This window comes from Amblyomma americanum, chromosome 5, assembly GCF_052857255.1.
Source record: "Amblyomma americanum isolate KBUSLIRL-KWMA chromosome 5, ASM5285725v1, whole genome shotgun sequence".
NCBI classification, from domain to species: Eukaryota; Metazoa; Arthropoda; class Arachnida; order Ixodida; family Ixodidae; genus Amblyomma; species Amblyomma americanum.
This window is the reverse complement of record NC_135501.1, coordinates 26,289,612-26,306,146: the sequence shown is the minus strand read 5'-3', so window position 1 is coordinate 26,306,146 and position 16,535 is coordinate 26,289,612. Positions and strand designations below refer to the sequence as shown.

Genomic DNA, 16,535 nt, shown 5'->3' with positions numbered 1-16,535 from the left:
AGCTGTTACACGATCTGTTCGTTTGTATCTGTTGCAAATGAAATGGGCTGCGATCCTTTGCACTCGTTCTAATTTGGAAATATTTTTGGCTGTAAATGGGTCCCATAAACAACAGACATATTCCAGACCAGGCCGCACCAAAGCCTTATACGCTGCCAGTTGCACTTGTTTTGGGACCTTCGGCAGTTCACGCCTCAAGCATCATAGAGTCTTTAGATATTTCCCGCAAGTAATATCGATGTGGGCATCTCTGTTTAGGCGATTAGTTATCTGAATTACAAGGTATTTTACAGACAAGGATTCTGGAAGTGGTACGTCCGCTATACATTGTATATGGATGAGTCAGAACAGTTTTCTTTTTACAAATTCTGAGTACCAAACATTTACTAACGTTAATAAACATACCCTATTGGTTTGCACCAGTTTAAGATCTTTTCTAGGTTACTGTTAAGCTTAATTTCATCTGCTGTGGAGTTAACTAAGAAGTATAAAACGCAGTCATTAGCAAATAGTTGAACTTTAACTTCGGCATCAACCACACTAATTAAGTCATTTAAATTGAATAAAACATTTAAGGCCCCAGAATTGATCCTTGTGGAACGCCAGATGAAACCGGAAGTGCATCAGAGTACTCATCACCAACATGAACATATTGAAATGTCTTCTAAGTAGGCTCAATTAGGTCAATAATGTTAGGATTGATTCCGCCATTGCAAAGCTTTCCTTTCAGTTTAGTGTGCGGTACCTTATAAAAGGCTTTAAAGAATTCAAGAAAAATAGCTTCGATTTGTTGTGGATAACTGCTATAAAAAATTATGGCAAGTAGTTATCATCAGTAGCGAGACGGTAGATAAACACGCCCAAATACATCTTGCTGATCACATTAGAAATGGGTCGATTCCAAAAATTCCGCCAAAGCTCGGCAGATCACATGCTCGAACATTTTGCAACTGGTCATGACCAAAGATATTGGGCGATAATTAGATACGCAAGTTGGGTCATTGCTTTTAAAAACAGTTACCACAAGTGGGGTTTTCCATTCTGATGGGACTGCGCACTAGTCAAACAGGCGTTGAAAATAACTTCCAGGTAATGCGATAAACATGCTGCGTAACGGCGGAGAAAAGCTCAAGGGATGTTATCAGGCCCCCTAGATTTTTTTATGTCAAGCTTCAGAAGAAGATGCAAAACACCTTCGCGGGAGACAGTAACATCTGGCATTAAAGAAGTGTGACCGTCTGCCTTAGAAGGAAAGGTCGAGTTTTTATCGGTATACACTGATTGAAAATACTTATCAAACACACCAGCAATATCTTTTGACCCTGTGACAAGAGAACCGTTAACAACTAATGACACATTGCGTTCTTTATTAACATTAATGTATCGCCAGAACTTTTCCGGTGCTTCGCTGAGAAAACGACAAAGCGTAACATTAAAAAAAGAGTCCTTAGCTTGCTTGATCTTATTTATTAATAAACTGCCTTGCTTGAATACTCTCATTAGACTTATTAGGATTTATTGAGCGCCGCATTCTTTTTAGCTTACGTTTAGTGTGGATGACGTCCCGCGTAATCCATGGGTTATGTTTTTTCTTCATACATTCGGAACATACATTTTCAAGCAATCGAGGCATATCTTTTTAAACATGTACCATTACACATTTACATTCTCCTCAGCCCTAAAGGTGTCAAGGTGGGTCTCTAGAAAAGCGTTCCTGGACATAAGCGCTGCATACGACAACGTGAACAGGAAACTCCCGTGGAACATATTAATAGATGAAGGTATCGGTCATGAGGTAATTAATTTTTTACGCGAAATATATCGAGAAAATAAAGTTGAAATAACATGGGAAGGAATTGGGAGTACGACAACTGTCGAGGTACACAAAGGATTAAGGCAAGGTTGTCCTCTTATCACCGCTGCTGTTCATTCTTTATATGATAAGCATGGAAAGAAGGCTACAAGGAAGCAATCTAGGTTATAATCTGTGGTACAGGTTGGGCAGAAAGGTCGTTGAGCAGTGGCTAACGGGTTTGATGTATGTGGTCGATATTGTACAGTTAGCAGATAGCCAGGATCTGCCAGGAAGGTTTGCAAACTCTGGTTTATACCTTCAGAGACGAAGGAGACGCTCCTAGGTTTAATTTTTAGCGCAACGAAGTCATGTGTGATAATTTTCAACGCTACAACTGATCAGGTGCTTACAATACAAGGCCATGAAATACCCCGAGTGGTCGAATACAAATATCTCGGTGCATGAGTGAACGAAGGGCAGATGTATACGGAAAAGCACGAACAGCATCTCATAGCAAAAGGGCGAAGAGATGCCGGAATAATGAATGATAGGGAATCGTGGGAGTACAACAGGTATGAAGTACTGAGAGGTATTTGGAAATGAATAATAATATCGGGGCTTACTTTTGGGAATGCGGTTCTGTGCTTAAGGGCAGCAGTTCAGTCGAGATTTGAAGTAAATCAGAGAGTTGTTGGAAGATTAGCACTAGGTGCCCACGGAAACGCCACAAACGAGGCAGTACAGGGGGACATGGGCTGGGCAACGTTCGAAGCACGGGATACTCAGAGAAAAAATATACGAAGAACGCCTGAGGAAACTGGACGATAATAGGTGGGCAGCTAAGGTAAATACCTACGCAGGAAGAGCGTTGACTCAAAATGGCGGAAAATAACAAGGAAGCTAAGCAGTATATGTATGCCAGACACCAGGACGGAGAAAGACAGAGCTTAAAACGACAGGTTAAAAGCGGGGAAGGTAAAAATTGGATAGATTGAATGGAATGCAAGGATACTATAAAACTATATCGATACTGGAAAAGGCAGATCAGGAAGGAAGCGTTTTATGATAACTCAAGAGGCGGTGCCTTCTCTTTGAAGCTAGGTCAGGGTGTCCTAGAACACGCAGCTACAAAAAGAAATTTAACGAAGAAGATGACACTTGTGCTGTGTGTGGTAAATCTGTAGAAGCAATTGAACACTTCATGCTCGAATATAATTGCATCCATCCGGATGTCGATACAGTCACAGTCACTCTTCCTGTGGCCCTAGGTTTACAGATAAAGATGGTCATGTAAATAATATCTGAGGCGAAAGTTAGCAAAAACGATTCGAAGATTTATTGGTCAAATCAGAAATGTGACATAAAGTTAAAGGTGTAGCAAAACGTATTTAAACAGAAAGGGAATGTTAATAACAATTCACAACAAAGTTAACCAAAAATGAAGAAAAAAGCCGTGCATGTTGGCAAATGCCACCACCCCGTTTCAAAGGGGATGCTCCTATCTTCCACGCATCCATCTACCCACCCACCCACCCACGCACCAACCCACCCACCCATCCATCCATCCATCCATCCATCCATCCATCCATCCATCCATCCATCCATCCATCCATCCATCCATCTATCCACAATACATTGATGCAACAATACAATATATATATATATATATATATATATATATATATATATATATATATATATATTAGCAGACAAGTTAAATGAAATGAGGGGCCCGTTTGACAAATTTTATCAAGGGAGCCAACAGTTTTTCCTGCTGCTTTATAAGTAATTTTCTTTAAACGATTTATTAATCTAAGTATTATCCCACTGATAAGCATAACACATAAAAAAAAATTAACGTTCCCCTATGCACCTTGGTTTCGGTGACTGTTGGCTCCCTTGATAATATATATATATATATATATATATATATATATATATATATATATATATATATATATATATATATATATATATATATATATATATATATATATATATATATATACACTTTTATACAATAACCTACAATTAGAGAGTGTAGGTGGGCAGGTGCTTGAAGTTTGGTAGGGCGTTCCAGTCTATGGCGGAGTGAGGGAGGATTGATGCAGTGACCGTGGTACTAGCAGCATCGCAAAAACGAAAATTCGCCTCCAATGTACAAAAGATGATTGTGTTCGTTCATGCGCCTCACATAAGAAGCGACGCTACGACGTTTTGCCTCGTTGTGGAAAAAGCTCCCATGGGAAAGGCGGAACATCTTGTTATCACCTTTCTTTTGCACGTTGCTAGCAATTTCGTCAGGAGCATGTGGAGGGGCAGATTGTAGGGCATTACCAAAGCACCGTGAAGCGCACACTACAACATTATATGAACGCAAAGCTTAAGTGATAACATAATTCTCTGGAAAGATGTGACTGAGTATGAAAGAAGCCCTCCGGTAGATAATAATTAGTTATAACTATTCGTTATAGCTTTTTCTTATTAGAAAAAATCCTATTGTGTTTTCACATCAACTCCTATGCTAAAGCTGACCGCTCTTCTAAGAGGATACGTCGTGTAAACTAACATCTCTTGTGTATTTGAAAATTTATGCGAGTTTATTTTGAGCTGTTGGCTCATGATAAGCGCATTAAATTTGCAATGGAAATTAATTATCCATTTCTATAGAAGTCACGCCATAGATAAACCATGTATTAACGTCTTGCAACTTTCTCTGTCCCCTCACCTACTCATTCTTTGGGGTTGCCAAAACATTTAAGATGTGAGAACCGGGCACTCGCAAGCGGCTATGGGTGTTCCCATCGATTGACAGTAAGGCAAAACCGCTTTACACTTTTCAAACGATCTTCGTGATGCCCAAATTTGTTGCCTATGGAGATGTCTCACGTCGAAAGAGTCGCGTATGTGGTACGAAAGAGTGCAGGCGATAGTTTTGTTTTGTCACTGCGACATGATTGCTTACTTTCGACAAGCAGGAAGGTGAGGAGGACGGAATATTAGTGTGCTGGTAGGCATGCCAAAGCTGCCACCGGGATATGCCGACTGCACGTATGTGACTGACGGGCACAGGAGGTCGCCTTTCTCTGTTCCAGCCGGAGGGCAATCTCGTGGCGGTGAGCTGCGAGTCTCCGGTGCTGTACGGGAAGCGTGCGCACGAGGAGCGCATGCGCACCTCGTACCCGGTGTACCCGCTGTGCCCGCCTGCAGAGCAGCAAGGAGAGTGCCACGTCAACCTGATCCGCAAGATGCCGTGCTCCTTCAGCTGGGACTGGGGGCCATCCTTCCCTTCCACCGGAATTTGGTCAGTGAGGCAGCGTCCCTTTATTTTAAAGAGAAACTGTCGACAGCAGACTTGCTCCTCAGGAAGAAGTTCGGCACTTCGCACATAATAACGGTTAATAATCAGTGGTGCGTGCATCAAATGTAAGGCTATGAGATATTTGTAAGAAGTCAATATTGTGACAAATATGCAGCAATTGGAAGAATATGTATAGGCAGAAGGGTGTGCTGGGTGTCTCACCTAAGATGTTACAGAAGTACTAAAAATTAGGGTTATTGAGTTAGAAGAGCGATTTATTTCAGCACAGCACTGTCTGCGGTATAGTACGTCACAATAAAGCTAAGACGTGCTTACTAGCAGTTTCGTTAACTGATGCTGAGTGGTTAACTTTTTAGTTCTTACTATTAGGCTACTTAATTATTGAGAAGCGTGTAGCCCATCTGAGGTAATATCCATATCAGTTGTCAGAATTTCGGAAGCGTGATTACCCTCTGCCGAACAAATTTTGTATGTTTCGACATTTAACGTGTACTGGAGAGGTTTGCCTGCAAGCTCCTCGAAAGCGCACGTATCTTGGTGCGAAGTAGAAAAAATTTGTTGGGCCACAGCAGCGAGGGTAAACGCGTTTTCGAAGGCTTCTTGGTTCTTACTTCCGAACAGTAACGCAACAGGACAAGGGACCGGTGAACGAGTATACACACGTAGCGCTAACTTCCAAGGATTTTAATAGAAAAAATGCACAGCAAATTATACATGGAGCATTGCATTGTGATAACAAATTATGCGAAAAACCGCTCGAACTTTGGTAACCATTTTCTTTTTTAGAAACTCTGACTTAAGGGCGGTTACGCAAGCGCTTCTTAATTGGAATATCTTTTCTGCTTCGATGATTTCACGAGTGCGCGTGTCCTTGCCTTTCCCTAATACAAACCACTTGTCGAGGATCGGCCTATCGTTTATACATGTGTTGCAAGGCTTCACGGAGAGGCGGAACAAGGCAGAACGCGTGAACAGGATACACCATACATTGGGACGAATCATCTGTGATTGCCATAGTGAAAAACATTATCGCGCCTTCATTTAGAATCATTCCATTTACATAACACGCAACATTATTCTAACAGAACATACAGAATCTTCCAGAAATCTAGAATGTCACTGCGCAATTTGACGCCTACTTAAGACATCGTTTTCATGCGATCGAAGGACTCGTTCTAGCCCCGAAACGTCGTGTTTTCCGCTTCCTTCCTGAATTTGGCCACTGTGCGCTTACAATGTCCGCAATACTGGCCAGATTTCAATGTCGTACTGTTTCCAGAAGCTTTTGATTTAAAACGCCCTATTTCTTTCTCACCTTCATTACCTTTTGGTATGGGGGAATTCTACAGATGAAAATGAACAACATATACCTTACGCAAACAAGAGCGATTCGTTTGATCGGAAATGCGAGTCTTAACGTCCATACTAAAGGACACTTCCAACGTTTTGACATTGTCTCAGTACATAACTTACATGACTACTGTTTAAGTGTCACCAATGTTTAGAACACCAATGTTCCGACTTACCTACCTAGAGAGAAAAAATTTGGTTCCTTCTAAGCTCTAAAACTCAACTTGGGCGCTGGATGTGTAATGCTATGTTCAGGCACATTCAGCAACATTCAGGCAGAGAAGCTCAAGCTTAGCCTACAAGCCACCGCGGTGGCCGAGAGGTTGTGGTGCTCGGCTGCTAGCCTGAAAGGCGCGGGTTCGATCCCGGCTTTGGTGGTGAGATTTTTATGGAAGCGAAATTCTAGAGACCCGTGTACTGTGCTATGCCACCGGTAAAGGACCCCAAGTGGTCGAAATTTACTGAGCCCTTCAATACGGCGTCCCACATACTGAGGTGCTTTGAGACCATAAACATTCATAAAACCAAAACCAGAAACTTAGCCTGTGTTCCATCAAATCTAGGCTCTTGTAATAAATGTTTAAACACCTGTATGAATGGTGTTAAGGGGATACTAGATCATATGTATTTTTTGTTTTCTTGCTCTTATGGTTTGTTTGGAGTTCTGAAGTTATGAATTCATATGTGAGTAATTTGGTATGCTGAATGTTCGCTTAGGGACATGTAAAGTCGGCGTAATTGTGTAGATCGCTCGACCAAAGCTCTCCGCTGCAAGAAAAATGGTACCTCGTCGCATATACTAGGTTATAGAGGCAAGCCTTGCTTAGACGTGGTGCCACACAGACGTGCAAGCCACATGCGCACGACCACTTAGCCCAGAAATCATGAGCTGCTGTCTAATTCGAGTTTTTATTGCCTTGTGTCCCCTGCTAGACTCTTCCACACAAGGGTGACGCAGAGTGTACAGGCGGGCTCAGGTTCCACTCAAGCTAAAGTAGTTCGTTTGCTGCCTGAGCTGGCTTACATCTTTACGGCGTAAATAAAAATGAGATCAAAATGAAACGAAATATTGGTGTCACTACACCATCAATGGGCACTCTACACTGAGCTTAAAGTTTCCTAAAGTGTATTGCATGCTTACGCTTACCCTCGACTAGGAGATGTATCCCGCCAGTTTTTTTGTTGTTTTTTTTGACATCACGCTTACGAAAGTTTGGATACGCCTTATCTGTTTTCTGGAGCCTAAAGAGCAAAAATTGGATTCAAATCCTTTCGCACTGAATCAGGATCCGTGCGCACACTTTTCGAACCTTTATTCGTGTTGACTGCCGCTACGTGTGGAAGTTCCCGTGTGCCTCCTACTTAGTGTGTAGAACAGGCAGTTTGTTAATAACTAGCAGAATTTAGGAAACAGTTTGGTCTCTGTTGTCAGAACAACAAGTTGTATGTGAACGGGGACATTCTGCAACGTAGTACAAGTGGCGGGAGCGTAGACTGGATTTCCGCCGCCCGCCGAGACGCGGCGCGGGCTTTCGGGCCATACGCGGTCACGTGGCGCATCGTTTGCTCAGTTTTTTTCGGTCTTGCAGTTGGCGCTCGTGGTAAGCCGCGACGAATATTGTTCAGTGGTTATTAGCGGTAAAGTCGCACATTTTATGCACTGACGAGCGGTAGGTCCCCAGCTTTACGCAGAGATCAATCGTCTTCAACCACTGGGCACCTATCACAAATTTATATCGAAGAAAACTTATTAAATAGATGTTCAGAGCATCCGATAGGATCCTCCGCAGGTTGTATTACTCAGAACGGCTTACACAATCTCCTGATTTTATACCTTTTCTCTATTTTGTTCCAAAACCGCGCGACGTGCTCAATAACATGAGCGCATTTGCCGTGTCCAATAACTCTACAAGGCTTGGTCAAGAAGAAACCTATCTAAAGAGAAAAAGAGCTGGTCAGGTTAAAAGCGCTTAATGTGGTTTGTGGAATAAGCTGCGACATAAAATCAGTGGTCTGGTCTGTAAAGCGAAAGTAGTGCTGATTTTGGCGTCTGCCTGTATTGCATGCTGCCATTTCTTCCACTTTTAATTATTTTTGCTTCCGGTAAAATCATGCTTGTCGGCGAAACGGTGATTTCTGTATCATGCATACCCTTTTCCATGACCCGCGGAAGCAAGGAACCTCTCAAAGGTAAGCTTAACGTCCTCAGGAACTGTATTCGAACACATGCAGAAGGACAGGAATCTTATTTTGCATAATGCTGTAGCGATGAGCGACACAGTGCAAACAGACTAGCAGGGACACATGGACTAGGAATGGATTGACAAGGGCAGCTGTGGCGGCGAGTAATTTCATCATGGCGATAAATGTAGCTTTGGAAACACGGGACCAAACGTAGGGGACGCCACATGCTCATGTGGAGTCCTCTTCGTTTGGTCCCGTGTTTCCAGGGCCATATATATCGAAATGTACAGCATTGAAAATTCGAATTAGCTGGACTTTCTGTCTCCGCAAAGCTTTATTGAGCCATTAGATTTAATGACCGGCACATACGGCGTACCGGACCTCCTGCCCGCAACTGGAGAGGTGGCGCCAAGGTTCTCTAGCTTCCCAAGCACCGGCTCAGCTTCTGGACATAACGGAATGGCACTGTGCTACCCTTCTAAAATCTACGTCTTCATTGTGTTTCAAATAGAGAAAGGCTTTCGGACCATTTATCTTCTCGATGCTTTGACTGATCACGGGACTTTGTAGAAATGCTTTGAAGTTGCTGTGAGGGCTGGGTGGCAGAAACTTGGCAGCGTCGAGGTCTCAGGTTTGGCTGCAGTCACGCTGAATCTCCCGCAGCCACTCCTGAAGTGTAAGTGCAAGTCTATGTTGTGTTGTGGCACCCCGTGGAGCGGCAGACGCAGCCTTTGGCCGTTGGTTTCAAGCAGGAGGAGGAAAGCACTTTATTCAGGGCCAACACTAAGACATAGTGAAAATGAACTCTTGTTCCACTAACCCGGCCGATCGTCTGCCCACCCCGAGTCAACGTTTACTTCAAACGATCCAGTGGGCTTGATAGTTTCGCCTTTGCACATGCGCAGCCTAAGACTGGTGGGTGTTGGGTGCAGATACGAAAAAAAGCCTCCTGCAGTAGTCACTCGAGGCAGTCGATATTGCCGCTCCATTATACGTCATTATCTGTAATCCTGCACTCTTAGACTTACCCTAAAAGGCGTTGCACGTGTAACTGATGAAGCGTCTTTCGATGCAAGGTCATCTTTATTTTCGACGAACGGCTCTGTGAATGTTTTTGGAAGAAGAAATCAACCTCGCAAGAGCATTGAATGTGTCCCTTCTTTTCACGTTTGTAGCATCCCGCGTAAGATGAGTTGGCCAGCCGCGATGATAGCTTGGGACTGCTTTTTGTTCGGTTTCAGACCACAATCTGGACATTTTATGCATGTGGACATTCATTTCGTGCCTTACGTCCGCTTCCGCGGCACTTTGTAAGGCTGCTGCAAAGGGGAATGTACGTTCTACGGTTTCTGGAAAGTTAGGGCCTTATTATCTAAGGCTAGCAAATGCCGCGGAAGGTCTACGCGCTGCAAGCCACAGAGAAAAATATTGTCGCATAGCGATTGATATATCATCCAATACATTCCGGGGTGCAATTAAGGCTGCTTAGGGCAGTATCGCTAAAGCATTTCTTTTACTGCTGCCGTTTACGTTGCTGGTTGCTCGGTTTTTTATGCCTTCGCTGTTCTAATTACTGTTTTCGCTCTATGTTCGGTATTAGCCACATTCGGAGAAGTTGGTCGCGTTGCTAGAGCGCCTAGTAAGCACAGCAAGGTAGTAATTAGAATTAGGTATTGTATTGAACGTTAACGAATCGGTAAATAACTAATCTATCAATTCGATTAAATTGCCAATGAATGTGTCAACCAATTCACTGGCAACACAAAAAATAATTTTTCTGGTCAAATAAATAATTGGCGAGTTATTTACATATTTGGAGGGTTATTGGAATATAATCGAATTCACATGCGTGTATAACTAAATAAGAAGGCAACGACTTTATCAATGCGATTAAATTACCGAATAAATTGTGAAAAAATTGACGAATCTTGCTGATTATTTTCACCTCTCAAATAATTAATCAATTTTATTACTAATTTTTGTGACCTAAATATTCATGTTAATTACACCGTTATTCGGCTATTATATTAATTACCCTATAATGGATGACTGACAGTTCGTGGGGCCATGCTCTGATGACATGGTCAGCCGACAGGTCCTGTACACGCCACTCATGAGATAAGAAAGGCTTTCGCATTAAGATTCACCAAATTAACAGGTGTGAGAGAGGCTGGGGTGCGCTGCGATCGTTCGCCGAGTGCGGACTTGCGTTGTATTGGCTTGCTAAAAAACTCTGACAGTGGCAGATTCAAACCCTAGTTTTCCAGCATACTGACGGACTCTTGAAGGTGCCGCGCATCGTCCGCTGCCCGTGTCATACCGGTGAGTGAAATAATTTAAATTTTAGGCCCACTTTAAGACTTCGTTTCTAAAGCAAGCGCGCTCGCCCACACCACAGGGGCCGCGCGCCAACGAGACAACGGAGATCACGGCTATCGCCTCAAGGCCGTGCGCCTGATAACAGCCGCGTGCCCGCCTAGGAACAGCAAAGACGACGACAAAGAACAATCAAGTAGGATACGACCCTACGGCGATAGAGTCCAGCGCTGGTAAACCCACCTCAAGAAATATGGTTTAAAAGAGTTAGCGGTTGGGCTTATTGGTTGTCAGATATAATAAAAGGATTCTAGCGCCAAGGCGTAGAACACGCAAGAATGAATACAACACGGACGCTTATTCATAATTTTTTAATAAGGTGAAAACCATCGTTATATGTGCCCTTCAAAAATCTTTGCGCACGCGTACAAAGCTAGAAGGAAATACAACCAAAAGGTCATATCATAGTTGGAGTGAAATAATTTCTTCTCAGCCTCGTACAGATAAAAACATGTTTTTACTGACAGTGCTTGAACCCGCATTTTCCATAAGGAACGCTTCCTAAATATCGCGAACTGTCTGTTCTTTGCCTCTGCCCAGAATTCTTGCATCGCCAAACCGTGGTATATAGTTTGTGCAAGCCCTAATTTATTATTTATTTATTTAGCAAATACTGCTGGCCTGTGTTACAGGCCTTAGGCAGGAGTGGGGTACATATTGATAAAAATTACAAGTACATTGCAAAAGAAGCAGATAGCGAACAGAGCAAAATACAGTGCATACAACATAAAATCGATTACAAAGACATAGAACATATGATGACATCGATCCTGGCAGCAAGCGAAGGCATCGGACATGGCCCAAAACAAGGATACATAAGAGCCCTATACATCCTTCAGAGCTTGTAAAAATAAATTCACCGATTCGCAATTGACAACATCAGCAGGTAAACCATTCCACTTAGTGATAGTATGGGGAAAGAACGAATACTTAAATACATTAGTTTTGCATGAAAACGCGGCAACTTTCTTAGTATGGTAAGAGCGTGTAGGGTGTCGAGATGTGTGCTCAACTAAAATTCCTTCCTCTATTGTTACTTTATTGTGATAATACAAGTAGAATAACTTTAATTTTTCTCGATGACGACGCATGGCCAGGTGTTCAAGTCCTGCGGTTTGCACTAGGGCTGTTGGGGAAATATCCCAACTGCAACAAATAAAGATAAATCTAGCAGCTTTCCGTTGGACATTTTCTATTTTAAGTTTGGTACTTTCGGTCCAGGGACCCTACACTGCCGCAGCATATTAAAACATTGGCCGAACAAATGTTTTGTAAGCTAAAAGCTTTATTTCTTGTGTGGAATGTGCCAGCTTTCTTCTCAAGTAGTGCAGTTGTCTTAGAGCTTTTTTTTCTATATACGATATGTGCTCGTTCCATCGAAGGTCTGAGACTATCTGAATTCCTAAGTATTTAAAAGCGTTGACAACTAAGAGGGGCTCATTGGCTAAGCGGTATGTAAAACTAAAAGGATTCTTTTTACGTGTCACAGTCATCGCTACTGTCTTGTTGGAATTCAAAGTCATTTGCCACGTGGAGCACCATTTTTCTACTGCAGACAGTTAATTGCTTAAAAGGAGTTGATCTTCAGGGCTAGAAATTTCTTGATAAAGTATTATGCAATCGTCTGCGAAAAGCCGTATTTTAACATGTACGTTGTGAACTATGTCATTAATAAATATTAGAAAGAAAAGGGGACCCAAGACTGAGCCCTGCGGAATACCGGATTCTACTGGGACAGCATCAGAGAGGACACCATCAACAACCACACTTTGACGTCTATGCGAAAGATAGGCTTCGATCCATGAGAGTAGGCACTCGTGTTTCAGTATAGGTTTTAACTTCTGCAGTAATTTTTGATGAGACACACGATCGAATGCTTTCTCGAAATCAAGAAAAACAATATCAACTTGATTATGCCTATCTAGTGCTGCCGCTAAATCGTGGACTGTTGCAATAAGCTGTGTTACTGTGGAGAGACCGCGACGGAACCCGTGCTGGCGATTATCAAGGACGTGGTTCACCTCGAGAAAGTTAGTCAAGTGTTTACAGATGATGTGTTCAAGCAATTTTACTGAAGTGCACAAAAGAGAAATTGGCCGGTAGGAAGAAGGTGCTGATTTGTGTTGGTCTTTGGGAATTGGGGTGATTTTTGCGTGTTTCCAATCACTTGGCAATTCAGAGCAGTTTAGTGATTTCCTAAATATTAAAGTTAAATATTTGGCGGACCATTCAGCGTACCGTACCAGAAAGGCATTAGGTATTTCGTCAATCCCTGGCGACTTCTTTGTGTCCAAGTTAAGCAGAAGAGCTAGCACACCTTCCTCAGTTATGCAAATGTCACTTATTGGTGCCAGATCATCAAAGGAAGAAAAACGTGGCTTGCAGCGTCACCGTGAGTGATTATCGAGCTGAAGTACTGGTTGAGCGCCTGCGCTGTTTCTAACTTGTCGTGCATACCCACACTATCTGCAGAAAGGCCAAGAATCAATTTCTTGCGTGGCGCGAGATGTTACCAGAACTTGCTTGGAGAAGAAACAAGGAAATTTTTCATACGTACAGTGTGGAATTGGTGTTTGGCTGTATTGATAGCGTTCCGCAACGACAGGCGTAGCATGGAAATCTTATCTGCAGTGGCCGATGAAGGATGCTTTGAGTGTTGTTGTCTCGCTTTCCTAAGCTTACGTCCCAGACGCGCAATATCTTTTGTCATCCAAGGATTGCTAGTGCGCAAAATATTCCGTTTTCTTGGCACAAAATCGCTTATACTTCGGTGAACTAAGTTTTTGAAGAAGCACCACATGTGCTCAACAGAGGTACTCTGTGTTTTGTACAAACAGGAAAAGGAAGAAAATGAAGTGTGTAGTGCATCTAAGATATCGACATCACTTGCACGTGAGAAGATCGGGATAGTTGTCTCTCTCTTCTGAAGCTTTGATATAGGGCGCAACTGCAAAGATAAACTTGACATTTTATGGTCTGATATTACCTCTAAGACAGACAAACGTGGTGTTCGGCGTAGCAGGTTGTCAGAAACAAGAAACAGGTCCAGAACTGATTGAGAGTCGTTTTGTACACGGGTGGGCTCACTGACTAGTTGTGTCAAGTTATGAAAGAAAACTACGTCGAGAAATAGTTGGGAGGCACCAGTGAGAGGCACCGGAGTATCGGGCAACCAATTTTTTGACGGAAGGTAGAAATCACCCGTCGATAACAAATTGGCTGAGCGGATTTCGTTTCGGCATAGGAATTCATTGAGCTTTTCTAGAAATATGTTATTCGAATTTGGGGGACGGTGGAATCCTCCAATAATTAGATGACATTCCTCAAGGAATACTTTAAGTATAACACTTTCTAACCCCTCTATGTTTGGCAACCTTGAGATCCGCAGGGACTCTTTGTATATTATGGCAACGCCACCACCGCGGCCATCTCTGTCGCTCCGGAAAATGTTATAACCACAAGGTGTTATTTCACAATCATAAATATCAGGATGCAGCCACGTTTCTGTCACGACTACAACGTGAGGATTATGTGCCAGGACAATGCTCTCTATGTCAGTTACTTTATTCAAAATGCTTCGGGCATTGACGTTGATACAACGGAAGGTCTTATTAGAGCAATCATCTATTCATTGTGACCGTTTTGAACTGCGGCGTTCTTCGATTATAGAAACTCTTTTCTTCAGAGTGCTGTCCCACTGAAACACTTCGTCGTTATTTTAATCTTATCGTATACTAGATTTACTTCCTTGCCTTCTTTTCTCTCCTCAGCTGTACTATCCCAGAGGTACATTCGAATAGTTCTTGTGGCAGTGGGAAAAGTAGTTAGATACAGAAATGCTCTTTCCTTTCAACTTGTGGCAGTTCTTGAATATGTTTATTTTTGCACGGTGGTCGATTAGTTTAATGATTACTGGTCGCGATTTGTTTGTTTGTTTGTTTGCGCCCTAATCGGTAAATTCTCTCTATCGAAGACACCTCTACACCTAATGTTTCTTGAAATAAGTTTACTACTGCCTCCGAAAGTGATTCAGAAGTCTCATCGACCATTTCAGTCATGCCATATATGATAACATTGTTGCGGCGACTCCTGTCTTCAAGATCGACCAGTTTTTTTTCCAGGCTCTGAATAGTGCTTTCGATGTCAGTAATTTTACTGCCTAATTCCTTTATAGTTGACACGGATTCATCTATCTGCTTTAACTTTGAATCTATGCCATCCAAGCGGTTATGAATAGCTTTTTGTCCTTCAAGTAACTGTTGGAGCAGCTCTCCTGTATTACCAGGCCCAGGGTTACACTCGACATCTCCGCAAAGCATGAGAAGATCAACAAAAACATTCCGAATGCGCGAACATAAAGTACATACACTGTGAGGGCATATCAGCTGGACGAGGCAATGATCACTGGTTCGAATAGAGCCATATTTGTTACTGACCTGCGTAAAAAGCAGAAATGGGTTCATGGCGATGTTGTCGGACGGCCATTTGATGTGCCCACTAAAGGAATCCCAGATCGGACCGCTCCTTATGTAGGGCGAAGATGACGTGCGAGGGGGCGGTGTCCAGGCGTTGGTGTCGATACGGCATGACTTTCCGCGTGCGCAGGCTCCGATCAGGTGAGTCTGATAGGTTCGGCACACTGCTTCTTCCGTTGCGCTGTCCGTCAGAGCCGTTCGTAGCGTCAATATCTGCGTAAAAAGCAGAAATTGGTTCATGGCGATGTTGTCGGACGGCCAGCCGATGTGCCCACCAAGTGTTCATCAAGTGGCTCACCGTCGTGATTTACTATATGTTAGCATGTTTCCTAAGTTGGTCGTTCCCGCAGTGCCCCTGCTGTCCGAGGTAAGATTTTCTGAAAGACAGAGCAATTTCGCACACTGCATTGGTGGTACTTTTTAGTAAACGCTGACCATGTCATTTCAAAGAACGAACCTTTCGGTTCTCGCAAGTTACGCGACGGCTTAGCTGAATGAGGGGGCAGAAAATATCGCTGGTGCACTCAACCAGTCAGCCATTATTTTAGGTTGTGGGTGACATTGTCGACGTAGGGTACCGCAGCAGGCCTCTCTCTGCCATCCGCTCCATTTCTGTTTGCGCCAACTTTCATCTTCTTGGGCGTTTTGGCCTGAGGGATAAACACAGACTCAGGGACTGAGGTTCTGTTCCCTGAGTCAGGGGTGGTTCTTGTGGCAGGAATACTCTTTAGGAGGACGAAGTTTGGTGCATGCTTCTACTGCGGAACACTCGGGCACCGACTGTGCATATGCCCAAAGCCCAGATGGGCCGCACACGAAACAATCAATCAATCAATCAATCAATCATTTTATTCAGACATGAACTTGTATGCACAGTACATGCCCACGAGATAAGACAAAAGGAAGAAGCTGCTGGCATTCTTCCTGACGAGGCCTCACCCCGGGTCACACATCAAAGGCAGAAGGGTGGTTACATTCATTAAAACTCAACAAGCTCTTTAGTTCAATTTTCACAGTAGTTGAAAGTTAATGA

The 16,535-nt window shown here is 43.1% G+C and overlaps 1 protein-coding gene across 3 annotated transcripts in view; it reads left to right on the top strand.

Moving 5' to 3' along the window:
* Window positions 1-16,535, top strand: part of LOC144132342 (beta-mannosidase-like) — a 306,383-nt gene that overhangs the window by 69,326 nt on the left and 220,522 nt on the right. For all 3 annotated transcript variants that reach the window (XM_077664668.1, XM_077664669.1, XM_077664667.1), the window contains exon 5: window positions 4,891-5,099. In XM_077664668.1, coding sequence (XP_077520794.1) covers window positions 4,891-5,099 — 209 coding nt within the window. The remainder of the gene's footprint in view (window positions 1-4,890; window positions 5,100-16,535) is intronic.